General features: G+C 41.7%; 1 protein-coding gene across 1 annotated transcript in view; it reads right to left on the bottom strand.

Moving 5' to 3' along the window:
- igf2r (insulin-like growth factor 2 receptor) overlaps positions 1 to 26,282 on the bottom strand; it is a 95,206-nt gene extending 68,924 nt beyond the window's left edge. Inside the window, exons 1-4 of the mRNA XM_080745274.1 lie at positions 26,072 to 26,282; positions 24,041 to 24,180; positions 11,071 to 11,189; positions 2,064 to 2,162 (exon numbers count right to left, since the gene is read on the bottom strand). Coding sequence (XP_080601400.1) covers positions 2,064 to 2,162; positions 11,071 to 11,189; positions 24,041 to 24,180; positions 26,072 to 26,223 — 510 coding nt within the window. The 5' untranslated portion in view covers positions 26,224 to 26,282. The remainder of the gene's footprint in view (positions 1 to 2,063; positions 2,163 to 11,070; positions 11,190 to 24,040; positions 24,181 to 26,071) is intronic.
- Between the last annotated feature and the right edge of the window lie 231 nt (positions 26,283 to 26,513).

Raw genomic sequence — 26,513 nt, 5'->3', positions numbered from 1 at the left:
GGAAATATTGAAAATAGCCGACCTCAAATCTCTGTGAGCTTGGAGGTCTGCTATTTTCTGTGCTTGATACGACACTGAACTAAGCATAATCAAGATGTGAGATCGAGATGTGGCGTAACGGCATGGATTTCTACCTACACAGAGAGGGCAATTCTTTCAACATAAGATGCTGCGTTCAAGTTCAGGAGAGTTTGGACAAGGCAATTCTCTTGAATGCTGCCTTCAGGTATGACATGGAAAGGAGGCATTTGCGTTTCTTTCACCATAGTAAAAACTGCATTCATGGTCTGGAGAGGGCACTTTTTAACAGACAGATAAAAGGGCAGGGGCTCATGCCCCCTTTGATGTCTATGTGTGCACGTTAGGGCATTCACAAATAGTGATTTTTAGTATTCGAATTATTCGACCTCAAAGTATTCGAATAGTCGAATATTCGACAGGACTGGCCAAACTGTCAAATATTAAGTAAGCAAGAGGCGAACATTGTGAAAATAGCAGATCTACATGCTCACAACACAACGCCTCGCGTTGTGAGCATGTAGATCTGCTATTTTCACAATACTTACCTGCGGAACCGAGTCACATTAAATGTACAGTAATACCTACAATTAGCCGATCGCTATGCCCCTCCTAAAGCCGTGCTTGCCCAATGCCACGTTTAGCGACAGGTTACTAAGGCGGGTGCCTTGGCAAGCTGCCATGGCGGCGTGCAGCAATAGCACCCAGCTGCAGACTAACCTGCCACAAACGTCCAGGAAGAAAACAATAGCCTATACTAAAGTCAGATTAACATACAGTACACAAGTGTTACCAGTTATATTTTCTCATGAAGTGCTCCTAAATTATTCCCGTGGGTTGGTTTGTGTAGGTCAGTGCAATCCGTTCTGTTTTTGTTTCAGTGTTTGTGACACGGAAGCGAGTGGGTGGGACGTTCGCGAACGAATCGAGTCTTTTGAACGGCTCTTTGAAATGAACGATATGATTCGGTTCACAGTAGGGAGCCGTTCCTTTCTATGAACAGTGGTGGGAAAAGTACTACATTTCTTTACTTAGGTAAACATATCAATACTGCAATCAAGTTTGGAATGTTATTAATGTAGGCTACTAGAGTAAAAGTAAAATAGTATTGGTATCAAAATGTAGGCTACTTAAAGTACCAATATTAGAACGTACTCATTATGCAGAATGTCCTGTTTCACAGGTTTTCTAATGAGTAAAATGTAGAAAAATCATTTGCAAATAGCTGATCTACAAGCTCACAATGCATCGCAACGTGACACATTGTGAGCTTGTAGATCACCTATTTTCAAATGCCAGAAATGTATCCAATGGCCAAAATGTACAGGCCTATTTGGGTGGAAGTGATTTACAATCATAATCAAAATCTACAAAGTAACCAGTAACTAAAATGAGCCAGTCTTTTGAACGGCTCTTTGAAAGGAACGGATCTCAGAGATCCGGTTCACTTCAAAGAACCATAAATCCCATCTCTATCTAGCAGCCAGACTAGCGGTACACCGATGCGCGCCGCCATGGCAGCTTGCCAAGTCTGCTGCGTTAGTAACCTGTTGCTAACTTGGCATTGGACGAGGACGGCTTTAGGAGGGGCATAGCGATCGGCTAATTCCAAGTGCATGTCAGGGTGGGGGTCCCCAGTTCAAATATGTTTATTTTGGGGGTCACGGCCTAAAAATGTTTGACAGGTTTGACAACTGATTCTTATGACTTCCTATCTCGCCAAGCTTTATAAACTATATATTTTTTTAAAGAGAAAACAATAAAAAAAAAAAAGCGAATAATCGACTTTGGTGAACAACATCGAAAAGTGACTTTGATATTCGAATATTTGGTGAATGCCCTATGTTGGACTGTAATGTGGGCCGTCTCTCTGCATGGACTCATGTGACAGTCTTACCTTCCACACTGTGGAAATGCATCTCACACGCTCCTCACACAGAGACACGCGCACACCGCAGCCCACAAAGGCACACACACACACACACACAGACATGATGCATATTTCCTACAGTCAGTTGGTCTCGCAAAAAAAAGGCCTACAGTACCTCTTTATGTGGTTTGAACTTGCCACTCTTGCAGGCCAAGTAGCTTCTCCACTCAAAGTAATGAACACACTGGGACGAGGTGACGAACTCTGGGCTCCCCTGAGGAACAAAGACAGATCTTTAAATATACTTTGATAGATTAGATAAATTAGATTAGATAAATACAGTAGACAGACAGACAGACAGACAGACAGACAGACAGACAGACAGACAGACAGACAGACAGACAGATAAAGTATATATTATAGTATAGTATATATAGTATAGTATATACTAGTATATAGCAGGGGTTTTCAAAGTGGGTGACGGGACACCCTGGGGTGCCTCGACGGCAGTCCAGGGGTGGCGCGAGATCATTTGATAATATTTGGAATTTATTTGGACACTTAAAAAACATTTAGTATCATTTTTAACTTGAATTACAAAGTTATTTTCAGTCAGTTATAACCAAAATGGCTATTATCTCAACGTTTTCCTTGCAACATAATCACTAAAATATCATCACTGTCAGGCAGAGTTTGTAGTACAAAACTAGTGAAAACAGACGATCTACAAGCACACAACGTGCTTGTAGATCTGCTGTTTTCACTAGTTTAGCACATTTTATAGAAGATACATACAAAACGAATGGTTTTGAACATACAAGGTTTCCACCCAACAACGACGATATGCTATAAATATATAAACGTGCTGGGAGTGAAAATTATAATGTAGGGGGGCCTCGGATTAAAAGAAACATTTATGGGGTGCCCTGAGACAAAAAAGTTTGGGAACCCCTGGTATATAGTATATATTAAATCTTAATTGACCCAGAGGAAAATTCAGTTCAGCAATAAAGACAGTTAATGGTAGAGAACAACAACAAGTACAGAATAAATAGTAACACCAGTAAAAAATAGGATCACAATATAATATAAAAGACAGCAAAAGTATTGTCTTAACATAACATCTGATCTGTGTCGTCTGCAATGCATTCTATGGCCAGTATAAACTCATCACTTTTAATCGTCACAATCGTGTTATTAGTCTTTTTGACAGAGAATCGAGCGCTTTAGGCAGACTTTCATTTCGTCTGTTGTAGGCTTAACCTTTAGTATGAAAACCAGCATCTGACAGGAAACATACATTGTAAGAAGACAAACACACAGTGCAGCCCACTGAACCCACTGTGGCAGGAAATACATATTGTGTCAGTGTCAAGTCAACATCTAGTTTCCAGTGAGACATCATTTCAAACCCAGGTGTCAGGCCTACTTCATCATTTCATACCCAGGTGTCACTTCTCACACACACTGAATCATGGGGAGTTCATTACCGCCACAACGCGTCGTTTCTGTTCTTCATTGCTCACATTTGCCTCACAATTATGCAAACACTCATTTGATGAATTCAAATTACCTATATACAATAGGGAAGTATACATAGGGCTTAAGCAAAAAAAGATTGCATGGCTACAAGTAGGGCTGTCACAATTATTACATAATCGTCTAATCGTGATCTTTTGACATAATCGTGATTATTTTTCATAATCGTCATAATCGTTTCCATGTTGAAACATTTTCCTATATAATTTTTAAAAGTCAAAAATAGTGGAAATAGCAGATCTACAAGCTCACAACGCGTCGCATCGCGACACGTTGTGAGCTTGTAGATCGGCTATTTCCACTATCAATGTTATTTTTTAAGTATTAGGTTGTCAAATATGTCAGTAATTTCTTCGTGTATTTAGGTTTTGTGTCATATCTGCCATGTGCAACTTCAAAGCCTACACTTCACAAACATTAATAAAAAATAAAAAAAAATAAAAAAAACACAATTAAATCTTAATCGCCAATTATTTGAGTGACAATTAATCGTCATGTAAAATGTCATATCGTGACAGCCCTAGCTACAAGCTTGTAGATCTGCTATTTTCCGTATTTTCAAATAGATTATACCAACAGTGTTTCTGCTGTGCAGATCAGAGTCAGACACACTCATCACACTCGTCTGTTTTGTCTGTCTACAGCTAATCTCCAAACTACTGCGTAAAGCGGTGTCATATTTGTTGTGCGAGGCTCAAGCACACCAAGGACCTAAATTCCAGATAATCTTTTATGTACACCATTGTCCCTCCTGGTAACAGAATACATATCCTGAGTGGTTATAGAGCAAAACTAGCTATTCACCAATGGTCACTTGTATTCCCTCCGCCATTAGACTTTTTATTTCGATGGCCAGCCGCTAGACCTGGACTACTAATTCGTTTTTTGGGCCTATGCAATGGACTTTTTATTATCCCCATGGTTACCTTTTTAAATGCTTTTTAATGTTTTTATGTGTATTCACTCTCTGTTTTTAACCTGTGTCCAACTCCTCTTTTTGTGTTCTGTTTTTAACTAATATGCCTATGCCTGTATGTAGCTATGGGAGATCTGAATTTCCCCTCGGGGATCAATAAAGTATCTATCTATCTATCTATCTATTCAGGTGCAATTTGTCCATCCGGCTTATGGGACCTACAGTACAATTACAATGCTCCTGTCCCTCTGAATCATGGGATGTACAGTACCTACCTAGGGCTGTCACAATTATTACATAATCGTCTAATCGCAATTATTTTTCATAATCGCAATTATTTTTCATAATCGTTTCCATGTTGAAAAATGTTCATATATTTTTTTTAAGGTAAAAAATAATAGCAGATCTACAAGCTCACAACGCATCGCGACGCGTTGTGAGCTTGTAGATCGGCTATTTCCACTATCAATGTTATTTCTTAAGTATAAAGTTGTCAAATATGTCAGTAATTTCTTTGTATATTTAGGTTATGTGTCATTATCTGCCATGTGCAACTTCACTTCAAAGCCTAAAAGCCAAAACAGAAATGTAATTGTCAACGACAAAAACACAATTAAATCGTTAATCGCAATTATTTGAGTGACAATTAATCGACATGTAAAATGTCATAATGGTGACAGCCCTGACAGCACTGTACCTCTACTAGTCATTCGCACTTTTGCAGGCATTCAATTTGCCAGCGCAAACCAAGGCCAACTCGTCAATGCTGCATTGTAGTTGATTGCTCAGTCACATCAACACTGTTCTTGTGAAGCAGTTAAAGAGTATAAAGATCCATTATACAACAGGTAGTCGGGCTCTCAATGGAAAACAGGCTCTCCAACCGTGCATATAACGAGCACAGATGCACGGTCTCTCATCAAGTAAAGAAATCAGCTGCGTTGGTCACGAAATTCCTATCGAATATCTTAATTACAATGAAATTAAGTTGACGTGTTTTTTTTTAAGGGCAACAGTTGTATAATTGCAATATTACACTCGAGGGTACGGCTCGTTCCTGACCGCATCACTGTCGTGCAAATAATTCAGTTATCCCACACCCTCTCGTGTAATATTGCTTAATTTAGAGTAGGGGTGAGCAACTTTGATGACGGAGAGGGCCACTACATTTCCACACTGACTCCAGAGGGCCACAATGCATAGATTAGACATAGCAAAAATAGCAGATCTACAAGCTCAAAACGCGTACTGCGACGCGTTTTGAGCTTGTAGATCTGCTATTTTTGAATTGGAATTTTTTATTTTTTTTATTTTTAATGCATTTGTATGTTATGTTAACTTTATGAACTTAAATACAAATACATTGGACATTGAAAAAATAAAATAACATTTTAATACTAGTCATTAAGCTATACTAATTTAGACTGAAGTAATTAAAGCGGTACATTTTTCCATGTTTGGAATTGTAACAGCTGAAATCAATAATATATCAGTATTCCAATATCAACCTGCGGGCCGCATTAAGTGAAGGTGGGGGCCGCGTGTGGCCCCCGGGCCGCCAGGTGGCCATGTATGATTTAGAGGGATACCTAATGGAAAAAGCCGTGGAGTTGCAGTGAAGCAGGCCATTTTTTAATTCGCAACCTCTCATTAAAACACAAACTCTGCCATCAAAATACCCCTTTGTACCCCTTCTCTGCCATGCCCGTAGAACCCGTAAATGTAATAAAAATGTATTAAAAAACATTTTTTCATCGAAACGCAACTAAAATAGGCCGGAACTAATGCTCCGTGATCGGTTTCTACACGGACACATTATTGAGCGGACAACTTTAACATTGGAGTCCCTGAACCGGAAGCGGAAGTCCGTCCTCTATTTTGGCCCAGCTTACTGTCTGCACTCCGCGGCTTACAGATGGAGAACTTATTGATCAATTGAAAAAGTTTCAACGGATTTGAGAAGCTGATGGAATACGCAAACACACGAGCAGTGTCCGATCACGCACGATGGGAACTGGACGAGCGCCCACGTTAACAGGTAGGACTCGGAGAAGCCGGCAGTGAAAGACATAGAGAAATTAACGGGCTTTACGGCCGTAAACTACGAATGAGTTAACTGCTGATGACCAGTAAGACTCCCTAATCGGGAGATAAGCGACCGTAGGTCGCTTATCTCCACAAATAGGGCAAAAATTTGTATTTCCTAAATCTTCCTGATCCATGTTGATGCCATGAGTGTAGACATGCTGTGTAGTGATTTTCGTGATTTTAGGGCAAAATCTGTAGGAGTTACGGCATTTTATGTGAGCTGCAGTGGAGGGGGTCCTCCACTGGGGGCGCCACCACTTTTGCAAACGTTCTGGAGCACCAGGAGTGGGTGGTCCCCAGGAATTCCCCGTGAGCAGCCCCGTTGGGGTGGTCATTTGGTCATTTTTGCACATGTGGTCATTTTTTACACCTGGGGGTCCCCCAGGGACCGGGGGGTCCCTGGAGCTGCGGGGGTCCTTGGAGGTTGTAGTTTGGCAGGTAAGGAGTGTGTGTGCAAAATGTGGCATGGATGGGGGCAACGGTTGTGAAGATAGGAGCAGGGCAAAATGACACCTGGGGGTCCCCCAGGGAGCTGGGGGTCCCTGGAGCTGCGGGGGTCCTTGGAGGTAGTAGTTTGGCAGGTAAGGAGTGTGTGTGCAAAATTTGGCGTGGATGGGGGCAACGGTTGTGGAGATATGAGCAGGGCAAAAGTGTGACGTGTGACTGACTGACGCACGGACAGCCGGTGGAGGTTTTGATAGTAAATGCGACCTACGGTCGCAACAACATACCATATTTAATGCAAGTCATTAACCATAACCAGAACACTAACGCTGTTTGCCTTGTCATAGTCGACTCCAGTCATGATTAAGTCTTACCAGTTTCAACATGGCCTCCATCATTTCCTACTCTGGCCATTTGTGAAAGCCAAGATTTCCATAGTTTGTTGATAAATGCCACAGATCCTTTTCAGGACACTAATCACATTCTCTTCTCACATTACATATCAATAGATTTTACTGTCCTGTTTGTGATAAATTGCCAGATAAAATAATGCAAAGCTCCTTGCATTTGTCAAGTCTAAAGATAGAGCAGCTGAAGCAGCTTTTCACTGCAACAGCGCATATCGATTTGAAACGGTTTCATGCTGGTACGTGAATGCTAAGGTACCCAACGCAGACTGACAACAATTTGAGCTTCACATGCCCAGGCTGACATAATGTTAATGCTTAGCAACAAAAAGGTTAAGTTCTGCTGTTCTGTTGCATGATTTCGGTTCCAGCAGAGTCTGGTCTGTGTATGCTATGTCTTGACTTGGGCTGTCACAATTCTTACATAATCGTCTAATCGCAATTATTTGACATAATCGCGATTATTTTTCATAATCGTTTCCATGTTGAAAAATGTTCATATATATTTAAGTCAGTATATATAAGTCAAAAATAGTGGAAATAGCATATCTACAAGCTCACAGTCACAACGCGTCGCATGTGAGCTTGTAGATCGGCTATTTCCACTATCATTGTTCTTTAAGTATCCACCTGTTTCCGCAAGACTTTACTGTAGCATTATCTGCGGGACACTTCCGGTTAACAGCAGACATACAAGCTCACGTCACATCGCAGATGCAACCGTTGTGAGCTTGTAGATCACACTCGGCTGCGACGCCGGAAATGCCGCTCGCCTTCTGCGCAATGCACGATGGGATGTTGGAAAGTTGTGGATAGAGTTGTCAAATATGTCAGTCATTTCTTTGTATATTTAGGTTATGTGTCATATCTATCGTGTGCAACTTCAAAGCCTAGAAGCCAAACAGAAATGTAATTGTCAACGACAAAAACACGATTAAATCGTTAATCGCAATTATTTGAGTGACAATTAATCGTCATGTAAAATGTCACAATCATGACAGCCCTAGTCTGGACATTAACATTATAACATCATGTTTGTCCTAGTGATGACAATATACCATACTATTGGTTGTTGTTTTCCCTCTATACAGTATGACTCCCCTGGTTGTACCATAATGATGTAAATGATGTAATTAGTGCTTGATAATAATAATATTATAATAATTCAAGCACTTTGTAACATTGTTTAAAAAAGTGCTATACAAATAAAGTTATATATATATTAAAAATCACACCCGTGTGAACTGAGCGGTGGTTTACCCACCAACCCTGTACTGTACTGTACATATTCTGTGTTCTATATCTATGAATTCTATGTGTTCTAGATCTATGAATTCTGTCTCCCCGCCCCCCCCCCCCCCCCCCAGGCTAGTCTCAACAGCACCCTCTTCCCCCTCCCCCTTCCCCCCTGTGTGTGTGTGTGTGTGTGTGTGTGTGTGTGTGCGTGTGTGTGTGTGTGCGTGTGCCTGGCCTGGCCTGGCCTGAAAACAGCGCCCCTCCCTTAACATGTGTTGTCATAAAAGGTACTGTAGGCTACATACAGACAGACAGACAGACACGGACGGAGACAGACATACCCACACACACGGCCACGTATAGGAGCGTTGTGACCACCGCTCAAAAATATAAAGTATTATATTATTATCATTATTTATTATACTGTACCTTCCCTATGCATCATCACCAATGCATCATCATACATCCGCACACAATCCCAAGAATTGTAATCATCACATGCCACAGACTGTGCGCTCTAAAGAAGAGAGTACCTTTCTAGTGACTTTAGAGCAACGATTAGAACAATTTCAATAAACATTTCTAATTTCCTCAAGCTTAGATAATTAAGATGTCATGGGTTCATATAGGGATCGATAGCCAATAAATCCATAGAGAAAGCAAGCATGCACGACGTGCTTGCATGCACGCACACACACAGAAAAAAAAATAGGCTTAAACGCTAAGGTCCAACAATATGTAACGCAGCCTTGCATGACCTACAAAACAGGCTGTATTCAACATATCATCTGTCCTTCTGGTAATTTCCTAGTTGTCTTATCAGCTACAGAATGAGTTCATTTTAAAAGTCAAGCCATTAAAAACCGAAATGAACTTTTAACTGAGGTTTATGTAAATTACAAAGCCTCTCTCAACGTGCCACTTGTTTTGAAGTTAATATTATACATTTTCATGACAGCCAGCAACATTTGATACAAGACACAAACGTTGGATAAATCCAACTAGCCTCGTAAACCAGTCTCTCTTCCTGCGGAGGAGTCAGTTTACTAGGCTAAAATCCAACAGGATAAAGTTAGCGTTAGCATCACACTCTGGACCAAGTAGGATGTTTTAACAATCCTCAATTTATCCATTTGTAGATTCTGTACACTCAGAGTTAACACTGAGGGGCACTGTTGGGGCATCTGGTACGGATGCGCCCCGAGCGCCTTCCTAGGAACTAGGAAGGTCCTCGATGCACGTCCCACTGGGAGGAGACCCCATGGCAGACCAAAGACCAGATGGAAGGATTTTATCTCCAAACTGGCTTGGGAACACCTCGGTGTACTCCCTGAGGGAGTGGAGGAAGTTGCTCAGGATAAGGAAATCTGGAGGTCTCAGTTAGAACTGTCACCCCCGCGACCCGATTCCGGATAAGCGATTTAAGATGGATGGATGGATGGATGGATGGACAGCACACATCCCGCCTGGGAACTACCAATGGTCACTTGAGTGATAATTCTGTTATTTTCTGCTAATCGGGCCTAAATGGGTAGAGATTTATTTTTGTGTACACGGTTAACCCCACCCTATCCCTAATTGGGGAGGGACAGTGTGACTGACTGACATTCTGAAGTTATGATAATGATACCCTTATTGTGTTCTCTGTCTACGACAGCTAACAGAATGGCCTCTAGAAGTAGAGGCCGACACTCTGTTATTTATGCATTTAATCAGTGAACAAACAGTGTGAATTATGCCACAGCTGTTGAGAGACTTGGACGGCTCGGGCCAAGCGTCCGTGCTTGCTCCCTCGTAGAGAAAGAAAATCAAACCTCGGTTCGAAGTGGAGCGGTGAATTTGAGCAGTTCCAGGTAAATATATATATATATATAATTGAACTCAAGTGTCCATGGCATGAGTAATCAATTTGAAAAAAGTCAACTCAATCTGAGTTCCCAGAGGTAATTTCTTCCGCCACTAGGTGGCGAAAACAGTTCAAACTCAACCAGATAGTTGTGGGACACTGGACACTTTGTGGGACACTGGACACACATTGCTGCTCATAGCGGAGCTGTGCTTCACACCGCTCCAAAAATGTGCACACGAGCAACTTCAACATGTGCATGTAGGGGTGTCACGATTATGACATTTTACATGACGATTAATTGTCACTCAAATAATTGCGATTAACGATTTAACTGTATTTTTGTCATTGACAATTACATTTCTGTTTGACTTTTAGGCTTTGAAGTTGCACATGGCAGATATGATACATAACCTAAATATACAAAGAAATTACTGACATATTTGACAACTTTATACTTAAAAAGAACATTGCTAGTGGAAATAGCCGATCTACGATGCGACACGTTGTGAGCTTGTAGATCTGCCATTTCCACAATTTTTTACTTAAAAAAAAATATATATGAACATTTTTCAACATGGAAAGGATTATGACGATCATGAAAAACAGTCGTGATTATGTCAAATAATTGCGATTAGGCGATTATGTAATCATTCTGACAGCCATATATTTCCTTGCAAGATGAAGTGTGATGTGCGATTCTCACCAGGGTTTTCCCACACAGGAAGTTGATGCTGGTCTGCACGGTGCTGCTGCTGGTGGAACAGTTTGTGGAGGTGTTGTAGTTCAACACGTAGCCAGAGGAACTCCTCAGTGACAGGTTACCTGGTCAGGTAAAGGAACAGAACACCAGGGTGTTAGACAGACTGTTAAAGGTGATACACCATGAAATTTCACTTTTCCTATTTTAAAACCTTTTTTTGGGGTCCCACTAGCACCTTCTATCCTCACAAAGTCCCATTTCTGACCGGTGTCTTTCTCTGGTTTTGAGAAGGCGAAGGTTAAAAGTATCCCACGGGTTCTCAAAACAGGCTATCCAGATTTGCTACCGATTGTGACGTCATCTGCCGATTGTGACGCATCATCACACAAAAAAAATAAAATAAATAAAAATGTTTTTCAAAAACAAAATTATTTAAAAAAAAAATGTTTTTTTCAAAAAGATTTTTTTTTTTGGGTGGGGGGGGGTTCAGTTCAGGCCAAAGGTGGTACTGCAGCTGAAATGCTCTGAGAGCCATTCAAAAATGAGAGAGGCTCTCTATTCAGGAGTGGTAATTTAGCCTCAAACCTTTTGAAAAACGTTTTTGGGACATAATCAATATGACATAAATACTTTTTAAATGCATGGTGTATCACCTTTAACTCCTCAGTGACAGGTTACCTGGTCAGGTCAAGGACAGAACACCAGGGTGTTAGACAGACTGTTAACGCCCCATTTAAATAAATACAAATCTAAATGTACACTGTACAAGCAGCTTGTAGGGAGGCTATTTCTGAAACATTTTGATGCCAAGGTTACGGCACTTCGAGCCGCGTTGTGAGATTGTAGATCAGCTATTTTCGATGGCAGCGTCCCCACACAGGCTGGTAAAATCCTTCCACACAGCTGAAACAGACGCCATGCTTGCACGGCTAGAGGAGTTGCCTAGAACTGGAGGATTGATTTGGGGGTTTGTATTGTAAAGTACAACTTGATGACATCACACCGTTGTACTTTACAATACAAACCCCAAAATCAATCCTCCACTTCTAGGCAACACAGAAGGGGGGGAACTTTTTTTCTATTTCCACACAACTCCTCTAAGTTATATTAATGACATAGTTCAATATTGAAAATGGGTGGTCTTCCCCTTTAAACCATATCGAAACCTGACAGTGATCAGAGACACATTTGGTCTAATTATTAATAGACTAAACTAAATCAAGGTGTCTCCAATCTTCATACAACAACATGTTGAAGACAGACAAGTAAAACGGTGACAGGGAGACCAGACCGTAATCGTAAAACTATATCTCAGAGGACAGCGGAGTGTAATGTATGCCACAATTTACATAACCCGCAGTCATCTGAGTCATTTGACACTTTCACTTCTCCATAATTCTTATGAAGAAGTGATATGCAGGCAGCGATATGCATTTTGCGTGGGAGAGGGAGTACAGAGTTCAATGTGGGGACTGGGAACACATTTCAGGCAAACGTGTAATCTGGTTAAATCATATCTGGACCCAAAATATACAGACAGACACATATTAATGGCTGGTGTGAATGATATCATCAAGTGCAGGCAGACATGTTCTCTATCCACGAGTTTCCAACGCCCCATAGTGCACTGCGCAGACGCTGTACCGAGCTTCCGGCGCCGCAGCCGAGTGTGATTTACAAGCTCACAAGCGTTGCATCTGCGACGCGACGTGACCTTGTATGTCTGCTGTTAAACCGGAAGTGTGGTCCAAACAGGTCCAAATAATCTCCAGTAAACTCCCGCGGAAACAGGTGGATAGACTCTGATCTAATCAAATTCTAGTCCAAGTTACAGAGAGTCAAGTTGATCTTGTGACTTCAAAACAGTCAAAACATCTCTGGTTTAGTAGGATAAATGGCAAATACTTGGTCCCTAAACTAATACTTTATTTATATTCTGTTGTATGGTGAGCTCCGTAAATATCAGATATCCACAAGCTCACAACGTGTCAAGATGTGACGGGTTGTGAGCTTGTAGATTGTCTATTTCGCGTGAGCGACACCATCGTACAGAAAAGCATAAATCAGGTTTAAAGTCACAATAAGAGCAGACAATGATCCGTGCATCACCAGATGCTATGCAGGTAAACGGTTCACAACTCGATAGACCAGGGGTCTTCAATGTTTTCAGGCCAAGGACCCTTTAGTTGAGAGAGAGATAAAGCAGGGACCCAAAAAGCAGGGACCCCCACAACCTTTTCATAGATTCCATATTGTTTCATCGTTTGACAGCAAAATCATCAGTGTATTTTGGATTCATGTCAATTTGTGTTTTCAGATATTTAACCACTTGAACCGTCAATACTTGACCTTTCACCCTGTACTTAGTCTGCTCTTTTTCCCCTCTACACCAAGCCTCTCTGCCGAAAATAGACAATCTACAAGCACTTGTAGATCTGTATTTTTGGCTAAAGTTCTCAGAATATGGACGTTAGGGTTCAAGTGGTTAATATAAAAAAGGAGAAAAAAAGTTTCTATCACACAAAGATTTGAAGGACCCCCTGTAGTAACTCTGAGGACCCCCTAGGGGTTCCGGACCCCCTGTTGAAGACCCCTGCTTTAGAAGCAAACGAAGCAGGAATATCAGTCACAAAGCAGCCGTTTCCCATCGCCTTCCCCTCTGACCTTGCTATGTGTAGCCATGATGATGACAGCATGATGTTATGACTGGATGATGGGTCGCAGCCTGTCTACAGTAAGGTCACACTGTGTGTGTGTGTGTGTGTGTGTGTGTGTGTGTGTGTGTGTGTGTGTGTGTGTGTGTGTGTGTGTGTGTGTGTGTGTGTGTGTGTGTGTGTGAGTGACTGGTAAGGGAGGGGGAGGTCGGCCAGGTCAAGACATTATTCTGCCAGGCTGTCTACTGGCGTCCTATGAGATAGTAGAGGCTCAGAGACACACACACACACACACACACACACACACACACACACACACACACACACACACACACACACACACACACACACACACACACACACACACACACACACACACACACACACACACACACACACACACAGTTGGAGACAAGACTGTCTCTATGTAGTCATTTTATTATTATTATTAATATTACTTTTTTGTCCAAACTAGCTACCATTACAATTTCACATTCAATAAAAGCATATAAATGCATTTTGTTGGCTAATTAGACAGCGTGGGGCCTTTGAAATGCACGTTTTTAAACCGCTACTTGACTGTCAGTCATTCATTCATTCATTGTATTTTTTCCAAATGTAGCTGTAAGTCCACTGCCTCTGTTTTTTTATGAAGACATTCAGTAAGAAAGCTGATAGACAGACAGTGCAGGACACAGTAGGAAAATACAGTCTCAGAGGGAGACAGTAGGAAAGCTTGGTCTGTTTGTTTGTTTGGTTGTTTGTTCAACCACCACACCAGTGATGCATGAATGAAAATCTTTGAGGATAACAAGTTTAATGTGGTCCTCATTAACACAATGACCGCCATTTTAACATACCTCCGTACTCCCACCTGCCATTCGTCTCCATAGACTTCCATGTAATTGGGTGTGCACGGATCATGCACACCCATGCCTAGATAATGCACCACGTGTGTCCACATTGCTCACAGCTTTCAAACAAAAAAATCCGAATGGAAATCCGTTCAGGCATTCATGAGATAACAGACACTATGTTTAACAAAGATGGCTGCCAAAATGGCTGCCATGCTTGAAAGATGGGGTTGCTATGGGGGTTAAACATGCAATTTCAAAAAAAATTGAAAAAAAGATTTTTTTGAATTTTTTATTTTATTTTTTTTTTTATTTTTTTTTAATTCTCGGGACTATCGGGCCTGGCGGGGAAAGACATTGGAATAATCTCGGGACTATCGGGCCTGGCAGGGAATGAGTTAATTGCATATGGTTAGGGCTGTCACGATTATGACATTTTACACGACGATTAATTGTCACTTAAATAATTGCGATTAACTATTTAATAGTTTTTTTGTCGTTGACAATTACATTTCTGTTTGGCTTGTAGGCTTTGAAGTTGCACATGGCAGATATGACACATAACCTAAATATACAAATAAATGAAGGAAATATTTAACTACTTTACACTTTAAAAAGAACATTGACTATTTTTTAAATGTTTGAACATATATAAACATTTTTCAACATGTAAAAGATTATGACGATTATCACAAAATAATTGCGATTATGTCAAACAATTGCGAATGCGATTAGACGATTATGTAATAATTGTGACAGCCCTACGTATGGTTCTGGAGAATGTCATTGTCCCGATTTTCGGGCGGTCAGAATATCGAGATTTTAGCCTCAAGATTGACAGTCAACCACACATCTAACTCTCACAACTGTAGTCCTATCTACAGTCACAGCTTTGCTCTACACCGTTGCAAACAACAATGTTACAAACAACACGGATTGATCAATGTGTCTAAAAGGTCCCATTCTATGTACTATTAATTAAAACAACCAAAACCCCAGTGCCATATTTCACTGCTGAATGAAAGTGTCTGTAATGGTGGCGTAATGGTGATTAGGGTTAGATTGCAGACCTCACACACACACACACACACACACACACACACACACACACACACACACACAGTGTGAAATGTTCCCCTGGCCTAGCACTGATAAGCAACAACACACTCACTAACGTAATAGGTCTACTGTGTGTGTGTGTGTGTGTGTGTGTGTGTGTGTGTGTGTGTGTGTGTGTGTGTGTGTGTGTGTGTGTGTGTGTGTGTGTGTGTGTGTGTGTGTGTGTGTGTGTGCGTGCACCGCGCATGTGTGACAACACTGCATGTTCTCCTATCTCTAGTGGGCCATAAAGGAATGTTATTCAGCAGCATGAGGAGGACAGGCTCTGAACAACATTTGGGTGACCTACTAACCAACAGCCATTATTATACAACAGCATGAAGCGTACTAGCCCCAGACAGAGCCTGATGCACGGCCTACAGTACTACTGTATGTCCACATCATGTACAGCAGCCTGGGGTGCCGTGACGGCAGTCCAGGGGTGCCGCAAGATCATTTGATAATATTTGGAATTTATTTGGACACTTGAAAAAACATTTAGTATCATTTTAAACTTGAAGTACAAAGTTATTTTCAGTCAGTTCTAAGCAAAATGGCTGTTATCTCAACGTTTTCCTCGCAACATAATCACTAAAATATCGTCACTGTCGGGCAGAAACCTCGTATCTCCAAGTTTCTAAATGTGTACGTCTTTTGGTAAAGCAAAGCCCTGCTTCATCATACAAGACCGTCGCACAAAACTAGTGAAAACAGCCGATCTACAAGCACACCTATGCGATGCGAGGCGTTGTGTAGATCTGCTGTTTTCACTAGTTTAGTAGGCCTACATTTTATAGATGATAAATACAAAACGGTTTTGAACATACAAGGTCGCACTGTCGCACAAAACTAGTGAAAACAGCCAATCTACAAGCACACAACGCCTCGCGATGCGAGGCGTTGTGTAGATCTGCTGTTTTCACTAGTTTAGTAGGCCTAGATTTTATAGATGATAAATACAAAACGGTTTTGAACATACAAGGTTTCCACCCGACAACGACTATATGTAAATATAAGGTGCTGGGAGAGAAAATTATAATGTTGGGGTGCCTCGGATTAAAATAATATTCATGGGGTGCCCTGAGACAAAAAAGTTTGGGAACCCCTGATGTGCAGAGCAGAGCAGGGACACAAGTGGCTCAAACAACCGCAAAGTAGGCTAAGAAATGCAGCGTGAAGAAGTTACGTTTATGAAAGAGAGGACGAGAAGAGAGTGGGCGTCTGTGTGTGTGTGTGTGTGTGTGTGTGTGTGTGTGTGTGTGTGTGTGTGCGTGTGTGCGTGCGTGCATATGCACGTGTGCTTTTGGCAGGGGTGTCACACCAAATTCTGGGCCCTGGGTGGGTACAAGGATTCACTCACATTTTGTGCTTTAACTATTGAAAAATAGCAGATATACAAGCTCACAGCGCAAGCTTGTAGATCTGCTATTTTTGAAAAATCGTGAAAATTTGTTCAAGTCTATAATATTTCAAATCATTCTCCTTCTAAGGTTTTTTGAAAAACCTATGTTTCTATGTCAGTCAGTGGTGCTCAATCCTTTTCATGTGAAGGACCCCCACAATTATATGTATTTGGCCCGCGGACCCCAATCTCAAAATATTTAGTTCCAGGGACCCCCCCAGAAGCTAAATTTGAGTTACAAACGTTCACTTAAAAAATACATATTATATTCAAAGATTTGCACACATTTTCACGACTTTTCAAAAATAGCAGATCTAATAGTGAGCTTGTATATCTGCTATTTTTCAATAGCTAAAGTATAAAATAATTCCAGGTAGGGGTGGGCGATATGGAAAAATACAATATCACAATATTTTCCCATGCTGTATCACGATACACGATTTTATCACGATTCTTTTTCACGTTGGTTTTGATGGTTATTTTTTCAAGTTTCAAGTTACAAAAACTAGACTCTCTGGTTTCCTTTTGGGAGGTCTAAATTGAACTTTACAAGTATGTAACTCTGACAGCATACAAATGAACCAAATGGACCCTTACGGGTCCATTTGGTTTCATTTGTATACTGTCAGAGTTAAGTGGAGACCTTGACATTTTAAAGTTTGAGAACTACTGATTTAGACCAAAATGCAGGTTTAAATTGAATTCTGCAATGAATCTCTGTATTAACGATTAAACAGGATTTTTTACAAGGCTCCCTCAATTGTATCACGATATATACAATACCTCTGAAAAGGCATATCGTGGAGACATTGTATCGTCTCAACGATAATTATCACCATATCGCCCACCCCTAATTCCAGGCCCCTCCACCTTGGGCCCCAGTAACTCAGCCCCCCCCCCCCCCCCCCCCCGTGACGCCCCTGTGTTCACATTTATCAGTTCCTTGGCGCGCTCCTCATCACGGCGGTGTCATGTGATAGGTCGGCTGCTCCGCCACACCTCTGACCCCATCCACCCTGTTTCATCACACTGAACTATTTGTTTGTTGGTTTACATCCTTCTTGGCTGCTTTCCCTTCTTCCTCTCCAAATACTCGCTAACTCATTCTCTGGGTGAGCTTTTATTTAAAAAATCGAACCTCTGTTCGAAGTGGAGCTGTGTGTGTGTGTGTGTGTGTGTGTGTGTGTGTGTGTGTGTGTGTGTGTGTGTATTGCAGTTGATGCTCAGGGCAGGCTAGACTCAACAGCACCTCTCTGGTCACCCAGGGTACTCAGGCTACACCAGAGGCTACATACAGTAGGAAAAGGAGCAAAAAGTGTGTTTTGGAGAAAATTCAAGATGGCGGAAAATCTATCCTGGCGCAAATGGGCGTGGCCTATATGGGGAGATGCGTCTTGACCCAAGGAATCCAGGGAAAAAAGAATTTTAATTTTTCCGATCTACGGTTCAAGAGTTACGGGGCAAAACGTAAAGTGGGCCGTTATAGCGCCACCATGAGGCCGAGTGATGTAATTATTTTTCGATTCATTCCTAAAATCATTATGAATCTCCTCTCCGAGGTTTGAAACTGTAGCTCCTATGGTTTACGAGAGAAAAATACTTGAAAGTGATTTCTTGCATTGTCCCATTATAAGTCAATGGGGACAATTAAGCGTCGTTTTTTGCCGATTATGTCGCCATTGTAAGGCGGATCGGAAAGAAAGTTACTAGCACACCATTCCCGGCCGAGCCGCACGTTTTGATGTATATATTGCGGGGGTGGCGTAAATGGTGCGGGACTAGTAGCGTGCCGAAGTTTAGGCTACATACACGGACGGACGGAGACCCACACACACGGCCACATATAGGGAGCTTGTGTTCCACACAGCTCCAAAAAAAAAACTTCCTGCTTCTTCTTTTGAAGTACAGTTACTGTAGCACAGGCCTAGGGGTGGGCGATATGGTGATAATTATCGTTGAGACGATGCAATGTCTCCACGATGCGTAATTTGGAATTGCACATGCGTTCTGGGCGGAGGCGTTTGATTATTGTCCACGACATTGCAAGCGGCGCGGCGGAGCGCCGCGCGAGTTACGAAGCCGTGGTGAATGCAATCGTTATATTTATGCCCAGGCCGTAAGGCCTGGGCAAGCCCACGATAAACGCACCGCCGTGCGGTCCAAGCGACCAAAAAGGAGCGCTCCCTAGCGCCGGTTCAGCCAATCAAAAGCTTCCATGGGCGGGGTTTGCCCAGAACGCGTGTGCAATTCCAAATCACGCCTCCACGATATGTCACAGTGATAGGACTTCACCGTGACTGACTATGATTGCCTCCACTTGTTTTCTCACTTTAGGTGGATAGCTTAACACCTAAAATTTGAGGTGATAGGCTCTTCAACCGCAGACTCTGATAAGGGCTTCAGGCGGTTGGCTCGGTTTGAGTATAGCAGACATCTCTCGCTCTCTCCCCCCATTACTTTCATTCCTTATACTTTGTTGTACGTCAAATAGCTAAAATAGAAGATTTACAAGCTCACAATGCGTCGCATTAAGAGCTTGTGAGCTTGTAAATCTTAAAACAGTGGTAAATCAGTCAACAACCTTGAGTTGGATGATGGACCCCGCCCACTGTTGTGTTGCAGTTGTTTTCTTTCATTTATATGGTAGAAGTGGTAGAAAAGCAATTTACCTTTCGAGGGTCGTGGGTTGTTGGCTTCGCCTCGTGCCACAACCCTGAAACAGTGGTAAATCAGCCAACAACCCACTCCCTCTCATGGTATGGCTTACTTTCACTATGTTAACTGAATGTTTACCCATCTCTCTGCTGGAGGTGCAAACAACACCGGGGACTGCCCATAAGTCCGAAGGTTCATTAGTCCGAAGGTTCATTAGTCCGAAGGTTCATTATTCCGAATTTAGTTAGGGTTACTGAGGTTAAAGTTAGGGCTAGGGTTAGAGTTAGGCATAGTATTCTTAACACATTCGGACTAATGAACCTTATTCGGACTAATGAACCTTATTCGGACTAATGAACCTTCGGACTAATGAACCTTCGGACCAATGCCATGGCACGAGTTTCTTTCACGTGTTTTGGTCATGCGGTCTTGTGTCATCATTTTGGCACTCAGTTATAAATCTCATCTTGCTTGGGGATTTCCGTCCCCAACTCGGACGGTTTGAACTGGCACCAAAAGCAATACATGGACATCACTTTTCTAGCAGCAAAGAAATGCATTACCATACATTGGGAGTCTTATATCCCTCCTACTGTTACATTCCGTCCTCTAGACAAAATTCATTACAATATTAAGAATAAACAGCAGGACTGTTGGCCACTGTTGGCCGGTTTGGCAGCAACCCCACATGGAATATGTTTACCTATTTCTGCCATGTGTTTATATTTTTTTGCAGAATATGTAAGCCTACTGTATTATGCCCAGAATATGGATGCTAGTGTTCTTCATTTTGAACTACATGAATTAATGTACCTGTCTTTCTACAGTAAGTAATAGACAGTATGATGATTTTGGTGTCTCACTGCTATTCCACGGTAGTTACAGTACTTTGCAGCTACTTGGTTTCTTGCAACTCATTATGGATTGACTAAAATTTATTCCACTTACTCTGGACCGTACAATTTCTACTGTAAGTTAAAGTGCACTTGGATGTCTATCCATGTTGAAATTGAATCAGGTATTTTTGTCTTATTTGAAAAAGGCACATTTCATCTCATTAGAATAGAAAGGAAACACTTGGAATTCCAAAAGGTTTCCCAAAAGCTCCAAGATGGAGTTTGAGCAACAAAGAGTTTAAAAAATCAAACCTCGAATTTTCATTCTATGTGTTCTAGAGCTATGAAATCTGTGTTCTAGATCTATACATTCTGTGTTCTAGATCGATACTTTCTATGTGCTTTAGTTCTATATTTTTATGAATTCTGAATGAATGAATGATTTTGTCTGGAGGGCCAAATTGTCATGTGAAGCTTGACCAATCCTCAATTCTGCATGCACGGGACATGTACGGGACAGACAAAGCCACTCCTTGAGAATCTATGGGAATCCTCAAAAAAACATGTACGGGACAGACAAAGCCACTCCTTGGAAGCGGCTTTCACCGCTTCAAAAAACAAACAAACAAGACCAAACAAACACATTTGTGGCGTTCCACTGTCTGCTTTGTTCCAGGCCGTTCCCCAGGCAGACACCGTGGTGTGAGGAAGCTAGCAGCAGCAGCTTAGGTCTCCCAGACACTTTGACACACTGCTGATTCTGATGTCACTACACATGCTCTCTGGCTGAGCGTCTTCCAACACTGAATGGTGAACTGGTGGGAAGGTCACGACCCCAGGCGGCAGGGCAAGTAGCTGTAGTATTGTTATGAAATAACTCTTCACAGACTGACTGACAGCTTTGCCAGGGGAAAAGAATTGACACAATGTCAAGTCCCGCCCATTGTCCTGCCCCTCTCCACACCCATTGGTTGCTGTGTCTTGGTGGGACATTCAGTGGGACATTCCATCCACTGCCATGTTAATTCAGTTGCTTCATATTGTTATTCTGTGTGCTCAATTCTAATTTCAAACTTTGTTTCAGTCAATTGGAGCTGCTCAGTGGCAGCATAGTGAATCAGCATGTTTTTAAATGTTTTTATTTCTCCAAAAATTATGTTTTAGCTAATTCAACATAAAAAGGTGGAACCAGGGCGGGACAAGGCAGATAGAGCCTTCTGGTTGGTCAGTCAGGGACCAACCAGGAGGCTAACAAAGGGTGAATTGACACAATATCCAGAAGTCTGTGGTTCTCAAGTCTCACTCTCAACTGCTTTTGCGAACGGACTTGAGGGTAATTATCACTAAATACAAAATGTCAAATATAACATTCAATAACTTTTTAAATATTTGAACTATTAATCCTGTCAAAACATCTGGCTTGAAATGGCCACTCTAGTGTGTCCTAAGATTTTAGTATGCCTCAGTGTGCAGCGTTTAAAACTCCATTAACGACACAAAATCTCTTTGCAGAAAATAGCTACAGTACAGCATCTATAAGCTCGCAACATGACGTGTTCTGAGCTTAGATCTGCTATTTTCACCAAATCGTTGCACATTATGACATGCCCAGAATAGGGATTCACGTGGCTGACTCTGAAAGTAAAACGTTTTAAGTATTTGTACTTGTTGCTCCAAATCTATATTTAGGCTACACATATGGCCAACTATACTGACGGTGAATAAAATATGTGATGGTACCACAACTTTCTGCGTCAGAAATGCTGATTGTGAGCAGTGTGAAATCCCTGTGTCTAACTGTGTCTAACTCCCCAAGGCCGCCTCAGAGACGCTTCCGCAACCTCACCAGGAAACCATTCATTACGGTGTTACCCAGGCAGGCAGCTGGTCTAATAGGACAGAGCTGAGTTCAGTTCAGTTAGTACTGACCTCATCACATGTCATCAATATATCTCTATATCTCTATATATCTATATCTATATCTAAATCCACTCGTCCGAGACAGTTTGCCCTCCTGGCCCCCAAGTTGTGGAATAAACTCACTGTCGCACTTAGAACAACGGACTCACTCGCTAGCTTTCGCCGAGGACTAAAGACTCACCTTTTCAGACTCCACCTAAACCCTTAGCTCTACTGGAAAAATCAATGACCATACATGAAGCTAGTTAGCATTTGTTTTTAGGTTATTATATAGTTTTTTTTTCTAGATATATATTCATTCACATTTGTTATATTGCTGTTGATGTACTGACACTTAATCTTGTTTATTATTGTGATGTTTATTTGCTTATTGTAAGTCGCTTTGGATTAAAAGCGTCTGCTAAATGCCTAAACTGTAAACTGTATATCTCTATATACTGTATATATTGAACAGCCCTCTTGTTGAAATGCGCTGTGCAACTAAACTTATCTTTCCTTACAAAGACACGGTTGATGGACCCTACAGTTCCTGGCCGGGCTTCAGCTGCCTCTGCACCATCAGCACACAGAGATGAGATCTGCAGATGCTAATACTGTACTGATAATGGGCTGACAGCTTCTCTCAGCTCCTGTGATGTCAGTACTCGGTACGAGGGTCGGCTGGGTTTCGCCTACGATTGAGGGTTAGCTCTGAGAGGAAACGACAATCTTTTACAGTTTCACGTCCTGCCTTATAGACGCATTCGAAGACCCCCTCCCCCGCCTTCCTCTTCCGCCCCTCCTTTGCTCAAGAAATCGTTTGCAATGATATATGGATCAAACATATTGTTACTGCCTGCCTGGTAGTGTTTAAACCTTACACACAACATGGTCAGATTAAAAATAAACTATTTAATAGGAAATGAAACCTACTATGACCACAGTAGGTCATTAGATGTCAACTCAACTCAGCATGGATATTAGTCATAACTTCCACACGTGGACTTGTGGCTCAATCAAACGCAACATAAGATGAGTCATAGTGAATCTCGAAGATGACTGTGGTGTGTGTGTGTGTGTGTGTGTGTGTGTGTGTGTGTGTGTGTGTGTGTGTGTGTGTGTGTGTGTGTGTGTGTGTGTGTGTGTGTGTGTGTGTGTGCGCGCGCGCGCGTGCGTGCGGCAATACATCCTACAATAGATTGATTTTAATTAAGAAGAAGGAAGTTTAATATCAAGACAATTAAATATTCTTATTTTCACTGTACTGTATCTTTCACATAAAAACATTCACCAAAAGCATGGCCTCTCCATCTCTGTTTCCTCTCCTTTAACAGGAGTATGATTTAAATAAAGACGTATAAAATATAGAGGTGAGTTGTATCATTACTTAGTTAAGAGAATGTGACAACACAACAAGGAGAGATGTTGAATATAAGCATCTTATTTGATAATTACTTTTAATTGATAATATTGCCCAACAGCTCTGTAGATCTGTCACTCCTGTGCAAGTCATTCTGGATCATGTTCCACTCATTTCAGTGTATCTGTAACTCAGTTCTGTCCCACTGTACTCACCCATAGACTGCTCCGTCTCTGCGAGGAGGTTGCGGGCACAGACAGCAGCGTCGGGTCCACAGCTGGTGTCTGGCGACGTCTCGCAGAGCTTCAGGGTGTACCTGACCCCGTTGTCCCGGTCTATGGCTTCCCATTTATAACTGAAACATGAGAGCACCACGGTCATCTTCAGTTAGAATCAAAAGCATGTTTTGTCTCAGTCAGCCCAAATGCAGGCCAGTGAGTCAGGCTGCTTGTCAATTCAATACAGCAATAAAATAGTTACTCAATGTTGGAGTAATGATGTGTGTTATAAGTTCTGCTTTTGTTCATAAGGGTACCCTTTACCCTTTACAATCCGTGTGGGAAGTGTTGGGTAATTGCGACCGTCAGGTCGCAGTTACTATCAAAACCTCCACCGGCTGTCAGTCCACACGTCACACTTTTCCCCTACTCATATCTCATTTGCCCTAAAATCACTTAAAGCGGTACACAGTACAGTGAATGTCATCAACATGGATCTGTCCCATTTCCCATATTCCCTCCTGATTGGCTACCATTGCCTTCAAAAGTTTGTGTATGGGACCTGACGGTCGCTTATCTCCCGATTTAGGGAGTCTTACTGGTATAGCTACCAGTAAGACGCCCTAAGGGCGAGAAGGCGCTGAAACAACAGAGACCGGCACAATATGTCCATATTCCTAGATATAGGCTTAATATTGATGACATCAGGGATCTCCATATATGGCCATAAAAGGGACAAGGAGGGAATTCCTTGTCCCTGACATCTGACATCATAGATGATGTCTGACATCATAGACTACATGATGAGACTGACACAATATGTACAGTATGTGTCTGTCTTGGCCATATATGGAGTGTGACATGAGGTGTGACTGACTGACTGACTGACGCACAAGAGCTGCATGTTTTCATAGTAAATGCGACCTATGGTCGCACTCACAATAATCCAATAAAAGGGATATGAACGCATCTGAAAACAGAAATGATTCCCCGTTTTGCATTTAATTCAACACAATACAGTAAAACTAGTAAATAGTACTAAATAGTAACTAGTAAATACTAAATAGTAAGTAGTAAATGGTAAATAATAAGTAGTAAATTGTAAAATAGTAAATAGTAGGTAAAGGGGAGAAAAGGGAGAAAACAGTAAATTATGACACCAGTGTCAAATAGAGCCGGGTAATTACCCATGATTAGACATTTGGTTGGCTTTAAGCCACCTCTTAAGGTGAAATTTGAAGGTAAGGTAGTTGGAGGTCTCTCTCACTGTTCCATTGATGGGAGGCTCTAACAGAGAGGACTCTGTCTGAATGGTACCTCACAATCCCTCTGCTAGTTGCCCTTGTTGTTCCATTGCTAAACTGTAAATTGATTGATTGATTGATTGATTGATTGAGTGAAGAAGACTTTATTAGAAGTTTGCATAGGAAAAGGTACACTGTTTCATGATCAGGTCAACTAAAAGGAGATCCTAGAAAAGCACTTGTACTGTCATGAAATTGTATTTTTTTCTATTGCAAACTTCTAATACATTCTTCAATCAATCAATGGCTAAATCACTAGTTTGTCCTTCCATTTACCCCCCTTGTGCTTGCTATCAAAAGCTCTGTATGCTATCAAAAGGTGTATCTACTGTATATACTTGGCCTATTCTTGCTTCCTTTTGTCAAGCTGGTCTTGCCAGTTGACAGTACAGTACTGTAAACTGTAAATAGACAGAGGAGAGTCCAACCACTTTCCAATTTAAACACAAGACCAGCAGAGTACAGTAGAGCAGGTTCTGTCTGTCTATGAGGCAGAGAAAGACAGTCAACAACAGGATCAATCATGGGAAGGGAGGGGGAGAGAGAGACTCACTGAATGGAAACAATGTAGCAGCTATAATAGAAACATTAGAAGCAATTACAGAATTTCAGGAGAACATATTATAATGCAGCAGCAATGTTGGCCATTTCCAGCCTGCGCTCTTCTTTGTTCGACTCATAAACAAACAGTCAGTCATTATGGGTGTATTTATTATTATATTACCTGCACAGATCATGGGTTTGGTACCACAAGCTGCTGTCATCTGAACCATCTGCACCGCTCGGTACCAGCAGCAGCACCAACACCAGTATCCATAATAGATCCATTCTTTTGAGCGATGCGCAGCGCTTCTGTTTGCAAGAAGAAAATCCCATGTTTTGTATGTTGTTGTCCTTAAATTTAACGCAATCTTGTTTACAGCGTTGAGGAGGTGAACTAGCAGGGCGCCGTTTTTTGCGACATGATACAGCAAACTGCTGGTCCGCGGGTCGTTGCGAGCTGAGCTGAGCTGAGCTGAACTGAACTGTGCTAGGCTAGCAGGAACTGACCCGATCACATGACTGACTAACAGCATGACAACCAGACATCACGTGCTGTCCTGACTCATCGGTTCATTATGATTATGAGAACAGAACAGGTATTCCTGTTTTAGTCCAGTTCAAAC

The sequence above is a fragment of the Nannobrachium achirus genome (genome assembly GCF_963921795.1).
Source record: "Nannobrachium achirus genome assembly, chromosome: 16".
Lineage (NCBI taxonomy): Eukaryota > Metazoa > Chordata > Actinopteri > Myctophiformes > Myctophidae > Nannobrachium > Nannobrachium achirus.
Note: the sequence above shows the minus strand (reverse complement) of the source record. Positions and strands in the feature narration are given on the sequence as shown.